The sequence below is a fragment of the Giraffa tippelskirchi genome, chromosome 8, assembly GCF_054371585.1.
Source record: "Giraffa tippelskirchi isolate mGirTip1 chromosome 8, T2T-mGirTip1v1.2.pri, whole genome shotgun sequence".
NCBI lineage: Eukaryota > Metazoa > Chordata > Mammalia > Artiodactyla > Giraffidae > Giraffa > Giraffa tippelskirchi.
This window is the reverse complement of record NC_137282.1, coordinates 100,722,027-100,742,500: the sequence shown is the minus strand read 5'-3', so window position 1 is coordinate 100,742,500 and position 20,474 is coordinate 100,722,027. Positions and strand designations below refer to the sequence as shown.

Here is a 20,474-nt window from a genome sequence, read left to right as displayed (position 1 = left end):
CCTGGGAGCAACCTTTTAGAATAAGATTATAGATTGTTATTCAGTGAAATGCCTAAGGAACATGAACTTCCTGTAATCAAGAATGAATCCTCTCGGCAGCTGGTATTTGCGCTGTGCCGCTGCTTGCCTGCCATTTCAGACAATGGCTTTTTGCTAATGAGTTCCGGTTCACTGGGGCCTCCTGTCAGTTACCCACTACAGACTGTGAGTCAGAAAAAGTACAACCCTCACCAGAATAGGGAGTCTTTACGTGATATGTGTGTGTATGTGCCCAAGTTTAAAGTACACACAATACAAAATGATTAAACACACAAAGAAGCAAGGAATTATGACCTGTTATCAGAGAGAAAAAAGTCAACAGAAGCAGACATACAGATGACTCAAATGTTTGACATGGATGACAAGGTTTAACCATCATTCTAAGTACACAGATCAGTGTGCCTCAACTGTAGGAAAATCCTTTAAATGTGAGCCATTTAAAGAGCAGGCACTAAATCTAAGAGAAATTAGGCCTCTGTCTTGGTGCAGGGTAGGGTAGTGGTGTGGCAGTTTTTGAACTGGTATTATCTTTGTATCGATGCACTAAAGCATCACGTCGATAATGTAACTTTTATACTGAGACCAATTTCCTGCTTTCCAAGATAACATACCATTATAGATTAACAAAAGAAAAACAACAAGGAAAATGCTTTTACGGTATGTGCTGTGTCAGTCTTTAGATACACACTGAGGTGGCAGTGTATTCTCAGCAACAGGTGTGTATCCTTTTCTGATGCAAATGGGAAGAAATGGTGGCTGTTTAACCAACATTTATTTTAAACAGCCACTATTTGGTTTGTCTTGGCATTCTCACCAGGAATGTCTGGCTTTTTCAGTTCCGACTCACTGCTGCAGAGGGGAGCTAGCTGGCTGAAGGGTTTCACAAACAGCACCTATGTGCAGCCCAGATCTTCTTGTGGCTACTAAACATTCTCAAACATCTGAAAGCTCACCTAAACCACACCCAGTGGTCACTTCTCTGCTGGGTACCTTGAGAAATGCCCTCAGATGATGAAGGAAAAACTCAGAGCAACTAGCTAACTTTTATATTATTTTCATTAAAGTGCCATGAACCCCTAACCCACAGTCTTCAAGGTATTTTCAAAGATGGTTTCCCTCCTACCAAAGTTTCATATTCATTCCATTTCTGGAATATGAAAACTGTAAATCTGATTATCACAAGAAGCTACCCAAGGCACCTTAAGTGTGACAGAACAACTGAATAAAAAGGGTTTACTCCCTGACTTATTCCATTTTAGATAAGACATTGGAGCCCCACAAATATGATAGGAACAATGCAAGAGCGTATAACTGGAGGTTGAAGGTGAGGGTTGGGGGAAGGGAGCCCCTGCAGGTTGCTGGAAGGGGCAGGAGCCTTGGAGACGTCAAAGTACAAGAGTGGAAATGTTCTTGTATGTATCTGGAAATGACAAGTTGAACCTGACCACAAGGCACCTGGGGAAGCTCCCCCTCCTGATTTTACCTACCCACTTCAGTAGCGCACGTTACCAGCCACCTCACCATCTCCCGTCGCCGCCAATTTAAGGTTGACAGTGTCATTCGCATAACCTATGAAGACAGGATAACAGAATGCTTTGGAAGGTTATACCAGGTCAGTGAAAAAGAAAACAGTTAATCCCAAGGTATAAATTATTAATACTAGGCACACTCCCTACTACCAGGAAGATGGAGAGCCTTATTTGGAGCAAAGGCCTGCAAATGAACTTGGATTTGTCCACGGCTTCCCTTGCTGGTCTCATCCCAGCCTGGGAGGCAGGAGGTTTGTGTTCTATTCCTGGTGGGCCAATTGGCTAGATGTGGCATCCTGGGCAAGCCACTAAATCAACCACTTTTCTCCTCTGCAAAACTCAAAGGCTGGACTGGAACATTAAACATGGCCCATTCTCTCTTCTCCTCCCCGTCTTTAAGAGTCCATGCTTCTGAATCTCTGAGCCACCTCATGAATTGATTCTGACTGGGAACCCTCCATTTAAAAAAAATAATAATTGTTATTTCTTCAACCTCTGGTTGTTCCTTCCTGGTGATTAAGAAGATAAGCACAAGTCTATAGAAGGAAATCACCTTTGGGATCATTAGCAATCTAATTTTGTTTTTTACTTTCTGAAAGATTCCTAGATAAAATCAACCATATCTTCCTGCTTCCCTCATTTTTTAAGATTCAGAACCTCTAGGAACATAACACTCTCTTGGAAAGGTCTATGGGATTCCTTCCTGGATCCCAGGAAGAATGAGGCAGGGAGCAAGCTCCTAGTAATCTGCCATTTACCAAAATAATCTGCCAGAATTCCAAATAACCAGAAAGCTCATGTTAATGGCTCTTTCTGCATCATATCTCTGAGGCAAATGATAACAAAAATAAGCCAAACAATATGAAGTTATTTTTAAAAAGAAACTTCTAAAATGTCATCATATAGCTTTAAGTGTAATTTCCCATGCCCTCTACTTGTAGAGTACTATATATATGGCAAGGGCTTTTTCCTGTAATCTAATTCTTTAACCTTATTAATCACTGTAAGGAGAAGCCATAACTAGAAAACTGTATGAGTCATCTAACTGGGGCATTCTAGTCCCCATACTTTAGAAAATTAGAAGGTGGCAATTTCTTTCACTGCTTTTTATGGACGGAAAAACACAAATGTTAATAGGGATTCCCTGAGAAAAGTAGAAACATAAACTTGTCAGTTCCTGATTTATACAGTAATCTTTTCAGATACTATAAGGAAGCAACATCTACTTGAATAACTAACTCAAAATGTCCTTGATAATATGTCTAAGCATGCCGGCTGAAGCTGAAACCAGACCCAATCCTTATTCCTTTACCTAATTTTCTCAGGGTTATAAAAAGGAGACAGAACTGTCCATCTGTTATGAAAATGAAAAAACATCAATAAATATCCATACTTCCTCTAAAAATAGAATCCTAACAACTGAATCTTTATTATACACAAGGGCTTAAGTCATGTACAGCAATAACTCTTCTTCATTCATTAAAGGAGAAACAGTGAGGTTAAGGCTCTAATACAGAAGACGATTTTTTTGTTGAAAGACACCAACAGGGCTTCTAAATTGCACGGTCCTACACATGCAGCTGCAGTGTGGCTCAGCTGGGAATGACTGTGTCTGTCAAGCGCAGTGCTCTCCTGAGGTCTAGCAGACCTGTGCACCAAAGAGGCACGGGCCTGCACTGCAACACCCAAACAAGCAGACACAGTCTGAGGATGATGCTTTTATTAGCGGCCGTTGGCACCCTCGGAAGGACCCCAGTCACATACCTGCAAGCCCAGCTCCAGAGACACTTTCAAAAGAGTGATGTCTGGCAAACTGTCCATGAGAGTTGCTATTTTAAATGCATCCTGGGCAAGCTTGAAGATGTGGGATGAGGAGTGAATGTTTTTCTGGATGGATTCTAATACTGTTTCCAACCTCCGAACATCACCTGCAATGAACAAGGGGAAACAGAATCAAGGCAGAGCAAAACAAACAAAAAAAACCACACACCCAAAGGGAGTTAAAACGGAACAGAGCACAAAGCACACGTTACTGTGCATGTAATGCTCACAGATGGCACAACCCAGAGTCCCACGGTTACTGCAGTACCTGTGAATCCCAGCTTCAAAAAGAGGTAACTAAGACACACCCTCAGTGACTAAAAGCACGTGTGAACCAGAACCAATAAGAGAGAGCAAATAGTTCTCTCAGGTTCCTACTGATGTATTTCTGGTGAATATTTCAGGGAGAAAAAAATGGAACCCAACTTTTTAATCTGCTTCCAGAGCTCACCCACCATTTACATGGCATGGTGACTAAACCTGAACTCTGCCAGGAGCAAGTTTAATGATGCAGTTAAATGAGGAAAATGCTGGCTCAAATGAGTAGCGCCTGTTTTGCTTCCTAAGCTAACATCTAAAGAAAAGAATCCTTTACAACATAAGCTCCACCACTGAGAATCTGATGGAAAACATGACCCTTAAGTAGGCAAATTCACGAAATCATCAAAAGACCTCAGGACAACCCAGTACCTTTGGCTGCAGTTAGCATAGTGGACGCCAGCTCACACTGCTGGGACTCTATGTGGCTTAGAGTGAACCAGCGAGGGTATCGGTTGGGAACGACTGACGCAATGTGGTGTGGGCGGGTGAGGTCCCCCGCTGGAGCAGCAGATTCCAATACTAGCAACCTGTAATGATAAGACAAGGCAGGCAGCGCTCGGTTACCACCTGTCCATCACCTGGGCCACAGGGGCTGGCCGGAAGCCAGAGGAGGGGGGAGACGGTGGGAGAGACTGCTCAGGTCCTTGGGGAGGGGAGAGCTGGTGCAGCTACGCTCTGCTGTCCGAATGCTCCAGTTACCTCGTTAATTGATCACCACTTAAACCTAAGAGGTTTCCTTTCTTAAGCATCATTCAGAAAAATGGCAATATTCAAGAAATGAAGATATGTAACAACAGAGAGGTTTGAAACACAAGTCTTAGTGTTTACCTACTGTAAAATTTCTGAACCTTATAATTCATTAAAAAATAAAAAGCAAAAGAAATTGATAGTGAAGTGGATATTTAAGACTGAGATGATGAAGAGTTAGGGATCACTGTCTAGTTGAGACGAATAAGATTAACTTACTAAAATAAGAGTGAAAGCAAACAAAAATGACTTCCTTTCCATATATTCATCCTTTCTGCAGAATTAGTTCCTTGTACTTCAGAAATTTGTAGTTAGAAAATGTTGTATCAATCACATTACAGATGATGAGTGCAAATGATCTGAGTATCTGTCCCTTGACAGTCTTACACAAATTCTGCACCATTTCTTATTTTAATCCATCTACCTTTGAGAATGCTGACTTATGAAGAACAACTACTGAAACAAAGCACAGGCTTAGTGGCCTCTTCCAAACACAAGCACCAGCGAGACTAGCAGAGTAGCTGTAACTGCAATCGTTTTTTTACACTCATCAAAAATACTGACCTTCACTCACGACTGAGCGACTTCACTTTCACTTCACTCAAGTACACCAGTGTCAGGGACTGTGGAGTAAGAGCTGGGGGCCAGGAGAGGTCAGCAGGCTCAGGGTGTGATGCTGGGCTTGGGGCCCCGCCCAACAGCAGTTACTGCTCTGACAGGTCAAAGGCCTCCCTCCCTTTTCCTTTTATGTAGGGACACAGAGAGGTTAGCATTAGACAGTGGCAATTTAGTAGTAAGAATTTTGGTGGGGTTGCTAGTTAGCTTTTAAAAAATCCGGAATATCCTTATATTCACAGGCAGATCTTTCCAGAGTTGCCCTACGGGAAACTAGTCAACATTCCTGGAAAGATGGGAAAATGATTGTGAAATCACCTTTCTTCAGCACTTCCCCTCTCTTTCTAGAAAGACTAAGAAGCAAGTAAGCTACAGGTCTCTTCCTTCCTGTTCCCCTGGTTGTTCCTAGAGGCTAGAAACAGTATCAGAATCCATCCAGAAGAGCATTCACTCCGTGCATACTAGAGATGCTCTAGTAGTTCACACCACCTCCCTCCCACAGCAGCCCTTTGGCTGAGGGCATGTGGCAGGTGGAAAAGAAGAGGTGGTAACAATTCCCCTGTGCCCTGCTAGAATTCCCCATGAACATTCTGCCTTGGCAGCCACCGGGGGCAGACAAAGATGAGTTTCTGAGTGTTAGAAAAGTAAGCCTCTCCCCTCCTGATAGATACCTTCATATAACCCAGAACCACAGAGAAACCTTACGCTATTTTACCCTTAAACTTTACAGGATTTGAGGCAATAGCATCTGGTGGCATCACAACATTAGCATCCTTCCATTTACACAGAAGCACAAGTCTTAGTACAGAGCAGAGTGCCTGTCTTCATCTGACAACTTCCATTTCAGTTTCCAAAAATGGGAATAGGAACGTACTTATAAAATTGCACTCTAAAATATAAACCAAGTGGTATAAAGTAATTTGGTAGGGGACTTTTGCTTATGTTAGTTATTACTTTTTTTTAATATTTAAAAAATAGACTAGAGAGAACTTTTAAGGTTTTTCTGATATGTTAATGAGATTTCATGTTGCCAAGGCAAATGTCATGTCAAATTAAAAGATGTTAGCCTCCATACACAATGACACACAGGCACATATAAACACATAAATGAATACACACTCTATCGCTGCATAAAAAAGAGGCCTCCTGTGATTTATAAGTTACACTCATACGGGAAAGGCACTGTTTTTGAATCCACTATACTGGCTAAAAAGTTTCTGTGGAATCAAACTATTTTCCAACATCTCAAGTTGGAGGTGTGTCTTCAGGTGGCAATAACAGGCTCTAATGTGCACTTTAACAAGTGTGTTGATTTAAAAAAAAAAAGGAAAAGGCTCATGTATTAAGAAAGTAGATTATTTCTTTGAGGTCCTTAAAGTTTAAAAGGCTATATATAAGATTGAAAAATGTAATATTGAATTCATTAAAAAATATTCAGCTAGCACAAATTCATGATGAAAATAATTACTTTGTGAACTGACTTTATAAAGGAGGAGAAAACAGAAAAGTCAGCGGCAGAGGACAATGTGTTCTAATTATTATTACTGAAAAAGGGACTGAGGGGGATGGAAACAAAGCTGAGGCAAGTAAACCCTGGAAGACCCCTAAACTGCAATGCCGTCCATGCTAGACAGAGCTCCCATCTTCTCTCATGTGCCAGTTGAGCACAAAAGCGTTTCAGTGCCAAGATGGCTTTCCTGAACTACTGATGGGAATATATAATTGTAGCAGGTGTGAAGGGCTCCCTCAATTATTATATTCAGCCAAGTATATGTATTGTTTACCACTGTTTCAAAAATCTAATTTTTTCAAAAGAATGAGTTTATTTAGGAAGGTTTCAACTGCTGCTGCTTTGTGACCAAACCCGACCTGAAATTGTTCTCTAGTCTCAAATTGCAGCTTCAAGACAAAGTAGGATAAAGCTACCATGAACGTGAGTGTGACAGCTGACAAAAACCTCCTTTTCCCCTTACTTTAAAACAAAAGCCAAACGAAGCAACAAACTACCACCACCACAACTCGAGAAGCACGAATAGCTTCTTCAGATTTCCGCTGCCTACAGGAAACACGGATGAGCGAGCAGTCAGTTAACAGCCATTTTTCCCGGTGGGGATCTGGATCACCTCTGCCCATGGGGCGGAATACGTACCGCATTGCTCTCAGTGCAATTTTGTATGCCAGTTCAGCATCATGAGGTAGGAGAGAGGTGAAGAGATACTTGGCAAATGTGTGCATTGGAACACTCTCCCGATGGATTATTTCGCCTAAACCACTATATGGGCCGGCTGTAGGAAGAGAGCATACACATTTTACATTCTTAAACAAGGAATTAAGACTTCTTGTAAAGTATAAATTTCTTATGTAAAGTTATAAACAGTGTTAATCTAGTGAAGAATGTAATCTAAGTGACATGATCAAAATGAATACAATTCTTAAGTTAAAAATGATGCTACAGGGTAGAGTATACGACATCAAATTCACTTCAGGGACAACTCCCTGCAGCACAGCTAAAAGGAGAATCACACAACTATGGGGCAAGCTTTTTCACATTACAACTGCTTAGGAAATAAGGAAGCAGGAAACCCCACTGAACTTAAGACAGACCCTCTCTCAATGTGTGATATCTAAGCATCCAGATTTTCAAATACACAGATGACTCTACAGCTTCACTTTGGAACCTGCCCCAGACTCATCAGCTGTAGGGGCACAGATAAGCCAGGTTTCCAGAAAAGAGTGCTCTGCTTCAGGGGGAGGGATGGAGATTCTGAACCACAAATTCCAATACAAAGACTTTTAAGTATTGCTGCTTCTAATAAGGAGAAATAGATGTTAATTCTCAGAAAGTGATTAATAACAAAAAATAGAATAATACTCACCGTAGGCAAAAGAAAAAAAGTAACTGAATTTGACACTATTTGGGCTTCAAAAGATCAATTTCAAAAGCAAACTTATATTAATGCTATCAAAATTCATTTCTCAGAAGTTATGAAGGCATCGTGGCAGAGCTGACTTCCCCTTTATGCTCTCTGAATGCTACCTTATGAAGGGCAATACCAATTTTTAAAACAAATTTTGAAAGGAAACCACAGTGGTTAGTTCAACTACTTTCCGCTTAGGTACTCTGAGGTCTAGTTACTGTAAAGTGTTTTGTAAATTAGTTTCCATGTCACCTTTGGGTAACATCGGTTTCATGACTCTAGAATTATGAACCATCACACTACTGCTCAAAGGACATAATACATTTGATTTCCATGAGAAAACTAAGTCTGGTGAAGAGTTTAGAATGCAAGAAATGCAGTTTAGAGGAAACAGTGAGAGGAGTTACTGAACTGGGCACTCTGGTAAGAGCATGATATATTTTAGATCATTTGTTTTTAATGTCATTGTTTCATTCTTTGGTTAGCAGTTTTGAACTGTTCCTTATTAAGTACTTTAAAAGTCATGTAGACTACTTTTTACCAAGACAAACTAAAGATATTTAAAAATGTTTTAGTGATCTGATATTAGTTGACATAGCATTACAGTTTTTAACTTTAGTTCATATAAGGCCAAACTATTTGTTACTATTATAGACTGAATGCTTGCCTTCCTCTCAAATCCCTATGTTAAAGCCTTAAGTCCCAAGGTGACTGTATTTGAAGATTGAGCCTTCATGGAAGTAATTAAGGTTAAATGAGGTCACAGGGGCCCTGACCTGGTCCAACAGAATTAGTGTCACTGCCCTGTGAGTACTCAGAGAGAAGGCAGCCATGTGCAAGGCAGGAGGAGGGCCCTCACCAGAAACTGAATTAGCTAGCACCTTGACCCTGGACTTCTCAGCCTCCAGAACTGTGAGAAATAAATTTCTGTTGTTTATGCATCTAACCTGTAGTATTTTTTTATGGCAGCTTGAGCAGAGTAAGACGTTAACTCTACTCTATTAAGGACTAATTATAGCAAACATCTATTTTTCTTCTTTATCTCTCCTCCATTTCCTTTAAGCATTTCCCTTAAACCATCAAGTTCCCTTTCTGTACTACGCAGGGAAAGCCAGGATGCATAATCAATATAACAGCACCTCCCAACAACCAAAACATTCAGTCAGGTATCACAGAATTATTTGTCAATGAATAATCAGTGTAATCCGTGAGCTCCAGTGTACTGAAAGGTGAACAACTGAAATGTGGAATATAAGTTCCCCAGAAATGTTTTTCCAACATACCCACTGACCCAATATGCCCACAGTATGTCCAAAAGTGACTAACACTCAGCAACAATACAGGGTTACTGCTTCCTCTTTTTCAGATACTTGAGTCAGCTAACTAATTTGCCCCTGAAATTCACAGAGTATAAATGAATGAAGAACTTGGTGCCCAGGGCAGTTGATTCTATCATGGAGCACTTATCTTTTGGAGTTTATACAAATGGTCCCTTGGCTTCCCCTTGGACTTCTTCCTGTCCTGCACCACCCACTCTTTGTGGGCTGAGCAAGGCTGGGAAAGGACAGGAGGCTGGGATAAGTCATCAGCACTCCTTATCAGGCATGTTCTAATTAAAATGTTTAACAAGAAAGTATGGACTAATCAAAGCGTAAAACAAAGTTAAAAAATATTCATAAGTAATGAACATGAAGACATATAGCTAAGTAAGTGATGAACAGGTATCAGACACTATCAACTTTGAAAAGCACACATCCTCTTCTATTACTTTAGGATAATGAAAATCAAAAGGCAGTTTACCAAGAGTTGCTAAGAGTCAGCATAAAAAAAACTTTGTGGCTAATGACATTGCTTATATCAAAAGGAAATATATGACAGGAAACTAAAACAGTAATGAAAGGATCAAGATCATTTGAAATTTGTCAAGAAAGGCTTTTATCTTTAGGAGAAAAAATAACTTTAGGAGAGTACTTCAAAATATGAGGAATTTTTACCAAAATTAAGCATGTTTTATTCAGAAGAACATTTTTCTTTTTAAGATGCACTTCTAAAACATATAACTGTAAAATGTATTTAATGAAATAAAATTTCTTCAACTAGATCTTTAGCTTTAGACATATAAGAGAGGTTTTGAAATGCTATTTTCTCTAAATCCCTTCCCTAAGTATAGCCATTCCAAATACAAGACAAAGAAACCATATTCTATGAGCTTATCAATCACAGAGAATCCCACAAAAATAACACACATGTACTTGAGAGATAGAAGCAATTAAAAAATTCTGACATCTCCCAAATCTGTGTAAAAGGTTGCTAATGCTAAGTTGCTCAGTCATGTCTGACTGTGTGACCCCCTGGACTGTAGCCGCCAGGCTGCTCTGTCCATGGGACTCTCCAGGCAAGAATCCTGGAGTGGGTTACCTTCTCCAGTAGAAGATTAGGCTACCACATTAATTACACTTATTCTTGACAAGGAAAAAACATTAAAAAAAAAATCAGTCAAAATTTGGGGATTTGTTTGTTTGGCTCAGATGGTAAATAATCTGCTTGCAATGCAGGAGACAGGTTCAATCCCTGGGTCGGGAAGATCCTGGGAGAAAGGAATGGCTACCCACTCCAGTATTCTTCCCTGGAGAATTCCATGGACAGAGGAGCCTGGCGGCTACAGTCCATGGGGTCACAAAAAGTTGGACATGATTGAGCAACTAACATTTTCACTTTTCTCTTGACCTTACAGAAAGAAGAAAACTTGACTTTGCCTTAGAGATTCTATGAAACTTCTACCTTGATGAATCTACCTTTAATGAATTTTCTGAAATAATTAGCACAGTGAAAATTCACTTCTGCAGTTGTTGGTCCTTTATCAGCATGTGCAAATGATACATTCAAAATCCAGAATTCATGTAACAGCCAATAATTTGGAGGAATGCCAACCAATTTCCATTTTATTACTTAACTGATCAAAGGAATATTGCTACCAGCAATAATTCATTAAATATCAAATTTACATTTATCTCAAGAACAACAGTCTAAATAAAAACAGTCCTTTTTAAAGCTCGTGACATTCAAATAGGGCTCATTTTTAAGCAGGCTCTTTCTTACATGACCACCTAATAAATAATAAACATCTAAACATCTGTACTTTTTTATTAAGTGATACTACTTTTTGGAAAATGAACATGCCTATGACACTCAGTGACCATACCAATCAGGATAACTACTGTATTAAATGTACTCAAATAGTATTCCCAACATAAGAAAGCGGAATGCCTAAATAAAATGGGCTAAACAAGTGGAAGAGTTATCAATTAATTACCTTCTAATAGGAAGACTGCTTGCTTGCGAAAAATTTTCACCAGTGTGTCATCCAATTCAATCTCCTGAAGCTTGGAGATGAGCTGTTCCTCATTGCGGCAAACCTTCTCCTGGGTGTACAGCCCATCAGGCATGACCCGCTGCTGTCCCAGCCCTATTAGGGCTACTTCCACGGCCAGCGTTAGGTAGGATTCCCCTTCTTCTAGGAATTTGTGTGCAGGTAGATGCTGGTATTCCAGAGACTTGCACTGTCCCATATTCTCTGTCACAGAAGAAATCAAAGTTCAGAAACTACTTTTGCAGATGCTCTGACAGGCACAATCTATTAATATTTTACCCAGAACTCTTAAACGAATTATTGACTTAGCTCCAAGAAAGCTGGAAAACCATTTCTCTTAGGATAAAGTATATAATTTCCCAATATCTTTTAAAAAATGACCATCAACTGACTAAATGTGTATGTTCTGGGGGAAATCATAGTACAAATATTTTTCTCTCATTAAAAAGGAATCACCAAGGAAAACCATAAATCTAAGAAGAACTACTAAGAATACTTAACAGTAAACAAATTTTTAATTAACCAAGAGTAAAATTACATGATGACTGTAATAGTTAGTAATTTTTTAAAGCCTAGAATTGAAAAAAGTTTCATACTTTTACCACAATGTTGTAATTTATAATAAAAACAGTAGAGAACACAACATATATGTAACTCAATTTCACGGTCCTTTTTGTTATCAGAGTCATCAGTTGTCAAAAGAGAATGATTCTTTGAACATCATCTTATCACTGTTAAGGTGCTTCTATTTAGAAATTCTTAACAAACTTCAACTGTCAAACTCCCAAAGAAAGTGGATTCAGAGTCATACCCTCACCCTCCTGATAAGAGTTTGGGTCACCAAAATCCATGAGGGCAACCACCACAGGCTAGATAATTAACTCTCCAAGCTAATCCAGTCATGGGAGCAGCAAAGGTACAAACCTTCTTCCCTGCCATATGATGTACATCCTTATTTTATATCTTTATGCTGGAAAATAGTAAGAAGCACAGATAAATTCTTAGATGTACAATCACTGATTAGAAGGGAATGAGTATTTTTAGGTTCTTGATACATGCTGCTAACTGTCAACTCCAAGACTTTTCTCAGTTTGAGAAGGCTGCCTAAATAGTGGGAGTACCATTTCCTGCTAACTGCTAGTCCTGTTAACTATATGGATTCATTAAAAAAACAGTGAAGAACAATGACCAGTGACGAATGCCATTCAGGGTTTAGGGGGGGAAAGCACACGAGACAAATGTCAATGTTTTTATTGTTTTATTTTTACCTGTAAAATCTGAGAACACAGGGAAGCTTTCGTCGTCAGTGTGGCAGGCTTCCATAAGGCTGCTGAAGAGTGTGCCCACGGGGTCCAAGGGGTGTCCAACCCAGCCCTCCAGATTGGTTATTGAGGTTATGCTTTTATGGGGTAGCTCTGTGTAAGAAAAGAGAATTGAGATATGGAGAGAAGCAGAGGAAAGAAAGACTTTACTGTTTAATAGCAGTATCCTCACAAATTAATACTATGTTCAAAACTCCTCTTTAATTAAAAAACAAGGTTTCGTAAAAACCCAACTTGTGAACTATTTTAAGTTCTAAAGAGTCATCTGTGAATCAATATAAATGGTGTTAACTTCCCAGGAAAGCTCTCAAACATCTATTTAATTCATGTGTCCAGGGTACTAGGTTGACATTATTGTTTACACTATTAAATTATAATGTGTGAGGAAAAATGAATTCTAATTTCTCACCTGAGAAGCTAAGGACAACTCTCCTCACCTCCTAGGAGTGGCATTAAAGAGAGCTAAGAATTCCCCTTGGAATTATCATTGGCTAACTGCAACATATTCTTAGAGTCCAGGCTCACTGAGTCATCTAAAATAGAGTCTAAAGAGCAGCTATACTCTGGGTCAGACTTGAACTCCCCTATCACCTTATAAGAGTCTTTCTTATCATGGACATGTAAGCCATTTAAGAGAGAAACTTTTCCACAAAGGGGAACTACAACAGAAGATAACATAATTTGGATGAAATGTATCCTTTTCATTTTCTTCATGGAATGTTAGAACTTTAAAATTCTCAAGTTAGAGGGCTGAGGAAAAAGCTGCAAATACTTTAGGATATATTCCATTATTGTAAACAATGCAGTACTTTACATGTAAGTGTTTACGAAAATAATGAATAGTAGTAGTTCGTTCTTGAAGCAAAGTAAAATAAAAACTACATTTAATATAAAATAAACAAGAAAAATATTGGCTTGTAAATAGCTAAAGAGCTATTCCACAAGTTCAATATTCCTTTAGAAGTCTTCTGTTTTGGACTACCAACTATAAGTACATAAAAATAAAGTATGGCCTGGCACAATGTATTACAATTTATGGAAACTGAGTACTAGATTCCTTGGAAGGGTCTTTCCCTTCAATTTCTGTCAATGGCTTTTAATATACACAACCAGGATGAAAACAGAAACATGAGTATTACTCTTAGCAACAAGTCTGTCTGTCTCTCTGTCTCTCTGTCTCTCTCTATATATATACACACACATATATATATGTGTGTATGGTGTGTATTAGACTTACTGTGGCAATCATTTAAACACATATATAAGTATGGAATCATTATCTTGTATACCTGAAACTAATGTTGTATGTCAATTATATCAATTTTTTAAAAAGTTGACATATGCCAAATATTATTGAAAATGTACAAGATATTTTATTTACTAATCTCGGCCCCATAACAAATAACTGCTACAGCAATTTGGAACTGTAACAGTATGAAAACACCTATTCTTTGAATGTGGACAAACTATATAGATATGTAGTACTAGTAAAGAATAGTCTGAATTTAAAATTTTCATTATGTAAAGGATAAAAGAGAAATGAGTCTGAGACCTCAAAGACAATCAAAGGCAGCTATTAATACCTTAACATGTGTTTCAACTTAATCTATATGAACTAACATTTTTACATTTTGTATTTCTTAGATATTGTAACATTTAAATTAAACTTATTTTAAAAACATTTTTTAGTAAAGAGCAATAAAGTAAAGTTTTAAAACTCCAGTGATCATCAAGAGCAAGCTGTCCTGTTGCAGTATAAAAAATACTTCATTCTCTCTTAGCCAGTTTTCATCCTTTCTACTTTTCAGAATTAAATGCCTCTTGGCCATAAGGGAGAGATTTCAGAAAAATTTTGCAAACGGCCAAGCAACATATTCTGCAAATATATCTGGTAACCAGTGATGATATGATGAACATGAAGAACTGGACAAAGTAATGACTTTCAAGGATATCACATTCCAGTCCCATTTGAGCTCCCCCTTTTTTGGTTCATGTGGTAACTCTGGAACTTTCTTTCATCAAAAAATGATTGTTAGTTAACATTTTTAATATTTGTAATATAGAGGATATAAAATATTACACCAGTCTAATCTCCAGCCCACTTCAACTTTTGATAATTTTCAGCTATACCCTAGATGTGTGTATAATTGACCGTATAATTGACCAAGGAATAAAATAAAAATATAAGCCAAAGAAAATCACAACTAAAACTACTTCTCTCTGAGTAAAATATAAAATTCCAGAGTAAAAACAAAACAATCATACCAAAGAAAAATAAAAAAGATCTACACGTACAGAAGAAAAAGAAGCACATGGATTAATCAGAGAAAGCATACATATTTCTTTCTTCTGATCAGGGCCTTATGTGTGTAATATAACTCTGTTGCAACTGTTATTACTAAGTAATGCTTAAAATTTAAAAGATTAATAAACTGAGACAAAGAGGAGTTAAATATGTTCTGCCAGTTGATAGCTCATCAAAGGTTATTTACAGAATCTAAAAAATCCAGGAGTTCTATTTGGTCACTTTAACTACACATCATATCCTGATGTACAAGTTATTGCAATTAAAATGTTTTACACTGCTTTTATATCATGTGAGGCCTGCTTTCAGCACTGAATAGGAAATAACTGCAGGAGACAAGTCCTCAATTGAGCCCCAATCCACAGATAAAGGTCAAGTCAATGCCTAAGGTCTCCAGCCAGGACCTCTTGCCAGAATTCAAACATAGGCAGTCTACCACTGGAGCCCTTATTGTCACAATTAAAATGTTTCTTCACAGAATGAAATATATCTGGTTAACTTGCATTTTAGGTAATTCAAATATACTATATAACTCAAACACTAAAAAAACAAAAAAACAAAAAAATAACTTCCCCCTTAAAAAATTAACTTAGGAGACTAAGAAACTTTAAAAATAAAACAACTTATGTTTCACAACATTCAACCAGAGAGGGAAAATGCCTAAAATATGTCACAGATTAGCTAGCTATTAAACATTTCAAAAGAGTGGTGAGTAAAGCCATCTCCATGGCTCTTAATTTTAAAAGCTCTCTCTCCCCCAAAGAGCATAAAACCTAGTGACATTATCACCAAGAATCTCATTCCAATGGAAACAAACTCCCTCACGCATTCACCTTTTTTCTGAGTTCGGAACATCTCCAGCTGCTTCTGTTGCTGTCGTCTTAATGTGTTAACAATAGCTATTGCCAGTCTCAGTGCTTCTCTGGGGTACCCGTGAGAACGTAATGCATCCACTCGTGCACAGGCTGTAGGAACATGTTCTAAAACAGAAAGTTAAGGGTGGGGGGGGGGAAGTTGTCATTATCAGATATACCTATAAAAACAGGATTTAATAGTAAGATATTTCCCCCGAAATACTATTAAAAAGACAGAAGAAACCATTTCTGAACTTGGATTTGAATGAAAAACTCCTATTGCCAAGCATTCATCCATCTCCCATTGAATCCCTCAACTCTCCACCTCCCACTCCAATAATGCTATAGAAACTAAACAAAGAAGTAAGTCATGGAAATGTCTTTCCGGTCTGGCCACTTACCATGCCAAAGGGGCCACCCGCGGGAGTCAAAGAGGGAGTTTTCAGTGTCGTCATGGTAACAGTAGTTGGTGTATAGGTCACTGTTGATAATGTGCTGCAAGTGGCTATCCTGCCAGTGGAGATCGCATGCCTCAATGGCTCGGGTGAACACTGTCCGATGTGGCCTGTTCGATGAATCTGTTTTTTCCACAATTCAGAAAGCTGTGTCAGCTATGATTCACATGTCAATAAATCAGTTTCATACCATACCATTCTGTGGCCAGATGTTCATGAACACACCCACACAGACTGTCCTGCACCCCCTAAGCAGAAGGATGGAGGGTGAATATTCTCATGTCCTAAGTACTAGGAGGCAAATCAGCCCAAAGAGCCAACATTCATTCTCTTGTTTTATCAAACACACACACTCTGCAGCCATCAAAGCTAAGGTTAAAGGCGTCCTGCAAAAAGAACTGTCACGTCTAGTTTCCATGCCAAATACACTCAGAGGAGGCACTCAGCACAAAAATCACAGGAAAACTCACTGCTCCCCATTTCTGAGGTGCTGTGGTGGGCTGCCCTGATGGGATCAACAAACACTATGCAAGAGATGAGACACCAGCCATGGAACCTTTCAGGAAGATGCAATCAGCCTTTAAAAATATGCAGAAGGGTTGTGCTTTTGGTTGTATTTTTTAACTATATTGTGCGGTTTTGCACAATTAAAATTATTATGCTTCTTGGGATATAATGATGAAATGGCACTTTATATCCCAAAGGGCATAAATGCATATATTTAACATTTCACAAAGCCACACAACATAGCTACAAAACAAACCAGCGCACTTACCTTGCCCTACAGGCTGCCTCCTGACTTCCGTGCAGGTTCCATGACTGGTGTGATGTCCCCAGCATAGTGTATGCCGGGGCATCACAAAAGAGCAGAAGCACACACTCCGAAGAGGGTTCAAGTTTCAGGACCTGACGGAGAAAAGAAATGTTTGGGGAATAAAGGATATTCTTACCCCAACTTCTGGGATTATTCAGTTCTTCTGGAAAACGTGGTTCAAATTCTACCTGCCCTCCCAGCCCTTGGGTCCCCACTCCAGACTTACCTTCAACTGTGGCACAAACCTTAGAAAGAGCCTCAACTGACAATCAGGGTAACAAACTATTTTTATTCATGGGTGCTTTATCTAGCTCAAGTATCACCCCTCACTGTTCTGAGACTTCACTAAATGAAAAGTAAAATCTGGAGCTTCCTTAGTTGGTAAAGTTTCATCTTCCTGTCCTTGGAGCTTTGGCTAAGCACAGACATAAAGGAAATCATAAAAATCAAAACACACCTGAATCAAGAAGAGCTCTGAAAACTTATCCAGACAAACCCTCTATTCTGCTGATGGAACTGAAAATCGAGAGAAGTAAAGTGACTTGCCAAGGTCACAACACCCAGGCAATGGCAGTCAAGATCAAAACACAGATAACCTCACTCCAAATTCAGCTATGTCAGCTGTTCTGAAAGGCTTTTGAATGGTCTTTAACAGAAAGAGACATTACTTCAGCTTGGTCTCAGGTGGACTTAGACAGCTGTACTTGAATGGCAGACATATCAAAATGCATGGATGACAGACAATTTGAGAGGCATAAACACTGATGTATCTGTTCTGGCCCCTGCCCAGACTTCCTGTTAGTAGCAGACAGTGTACACTTTGCAGATGGGGAGAGAGGACCTTGTATTTCACAGCCTTTGGAACCTACCAGGGCTTTTTGCAGAGCAGAATAAATATACCCCTTCCCAATAAGAAACTCATTCCATGACTTCTTACAGTCAATCAAATATTCCAAAATCCAAATCACACATTAGTGTTAAGTGGCTGTGCAGTTTCATTGAACTCAAATCACAGAAACAGAATTTAAAATTAAAAGAAGACTTCAAAAGAGCAACTTAGTATTATGCATGCACTAAGAGAATGAAAGTCCTATCTGTCTACTTGATCCACTGTGGTATCAATTCTATTAAAAAAATTAAAATCTTAACTTTTCGTGTTTTTATGTGACTGTAATATCACAGACATACATAGAAGACACACACCAGACTTTTTACAGTGGTTGGTTCTAAGAGATCAATAATACTAATTATAACAAAAAAACCTAAATACTGTTTAAAAGAAAACATAAGATATAAAGCTCTGTAACAGCACAGACACACAAAAAATGTACACAGACAATGACTTTAAAAAGTTGATTTGATTAAGTGTCAAAATTATGGTCATTTTTTTTTTTTTTTTGCCACGTAGCATGTGCGATCTTAGTTTCCCCAGCCAAGGACTGAAACTGCGCCCTCTGCAATGGGAATGTGGAGTCTTAACCACTGGACCACCAGGGAAGTCCTGGTCAGTTTCTTTTTTTCTTCTTTTTTTCTGGTTAATTTTTATCTTAGATACCTTATATTTTCAAATTTTTTACAATAGCACAGAAAACAGAGAAACAGATGATCTTAAATGGTTAGAATGATAAACACACAAATTTGTGGTAGCTCAGCTGGCAAAGTAGGAGAAGCAAAGGGCAACCCACTGGATTTGCCCAGAAAATTCCATGGACAGAGGAGCCTGGCGAGCTACAGTCCATGGGGTCGCAAGAGTCAGACACGACTTAGCAACGAAATCATCATCATCAGTTGGTAAAGAACCCACCTGCAATGCAGGAAACCCCAGTTCGATTCCTGGGTCAGGAAGTTACCCTGGAAAAGTGAATAGGCTACCCATTCTAGTATTCTCAGGCTTCCCTGGTGGCTCAGAGGGTAAAGAATCCACTTGCAATGTGGGAGACCTGGGTTCAATCCCTGGGTTGGGAAGATCCCCTGGAGAAGGGAAAGGCTACCCACTCCAATAATTCTGGCCTGGAGAATCCTGTGGACAGAGGAGCCTGGTGGGCTACAGTCCACGGGGTTGCAAAGACTTGGACACAACTGAGCAACTAAGCACACACACATATAAAATAATATTAGTTTTTTCAATCACAAAAGATAAAATTAAAAAAGGCTACCATTCAGGTATATTAAAAAAAATAAACACTAAGGGTGTGGATTCTAATGCTGTCAATTAATTCCAAAAAATAATCTCAGCGAAGACAGGGCCTGATTTGCACTTCAGATTCATTCTGATGTGCAAACACATGCAATTCTGCCCATGGTCTGTACCATGTGCACCCTTCACCCACCTGCATGGCTGCTGGGCTCTGTGAGCCACCAAAGGCTCTCCACTAGCCAGTCTGCTCAGCCCTCCAGCAGAAGCACTGCAGGCTGAGCACCAGAGGCCCTCTGTAGGGTTGTCTCTTCTGCCAGCCCGTCTGGAGAATATGGGTGTTCTGCTAAAAGGAGGAGCCCCAGTGCTTTGAGGCACAACAGCCATAAATACTGCCCTTAGAAACCAGTCCTGACTGCATATCCCTGGGTCAAACCAAAAATGAAACTAACTGTTTTATCTGGAGGTTGACCACTTCCTAAGAAGTTTTCTAAAGCCTATGGAATAGTCAAGTTTAACCAAGGGGAAAGTAACCAAATGGAAAGCAAAAGGACACTGTACAATGTTAGGATGGCAGCCACGAAGAAGCCTCTAAATATAATAAAGTCAAGAAGAGATCAAAGATATATTGCCTACGTACATGTAAGCATCCTTTTCCTAGCAACGGAAGACAATAAATGTTGAATTGTTAAACTTGAAAATTCTGAGCCTCTACAAAAAATCTTGGGTTATAAGAGACAGATTTATTTTCTTTGAAATTATTAAATAAAATCATCATGGGCAATAAAGATGTGACAGATTTCAAATACTGAATTCCCAAGGCAAATATCTCTAGACAAAGGAGAGCCAGACAATCATCTTTCCCAAGGCCTGAAACCTCTTTTTGATTGGACAAGTCCCTATGGAATAATACATATTATTTCTTTCTCTGTAGAGACAGAAAACGCTGTGCTAACATCACATTTCATACTCAGCACTGTCCAGCTCTTTCTAGGAGTACCAACTACAGATGGAACCCACACACACTGAAAGACAGTCTTGATTCCTGAATCCTCCTGATGTCATTTAACTCCCATCGTGTATATATCATAAATTTAAAGTCGTTCATATTTTCTCAAAAAAGGGGGAGCAGCAGCACAAAATAACACAAAAACAGTGACAGTGAATGACATTTCTATTTGCAAGAATTAACTACTTTAAATATCTGGATGTGAAAGGTGAAAATTTGTC

General features: G+C 39.0%; 1 protein-coding gene across 2 annotated transcripts in view; it reads right to left on the bottom strand.

Annotated features, from left to right (window-relative positions):
* The window catches only part of ZSWIM6 (zinc finger SWIM-type containing 6), a 205,118-nt gene that overhangs the window by 1,161 nt on the left and 183,483 nt on the right, over positions 1–20,474 (bottom strand). The window contains exons 6-13 of one of the 2 annotated variants that reach the window (XM_081524321.1): positions 16,243–16,419; positions 15,821–15,967; positions 12,629–12,775; positions 11,304–11,564; positions 7,222–7,357; positions 4,080–4,237; positions 3,333–3,496; positions 1,527–1,608 (exon numbers count right to left, since the gene is read on the bottom strand). In XM_081524321.1, coding sequence (XP_081380447.1) covers positions 1,527–1,608; positions 3,333–3,496; positions 4,080–4,237; positions 7,222–7,357; positions 11,304–11,564; positions 12,629–12,775; positions 15,821–15,967; positions 16,243–16,419 — 1,272 coding nt within the window. Of the gene's footprint in view, positions 1–1,526; positions 1,609–3,332; positions 3,497–4,079; positions 4,238–7,221; positions 7,358–11,303; positions 11,565–12,622; positions 12,776–15,820; positions 15,968–16,242; positions 16,420–20,474 lie in introns of both variants that reach the window. The other variant, XM_081524322.1, reaches the window with a different exon arrangement.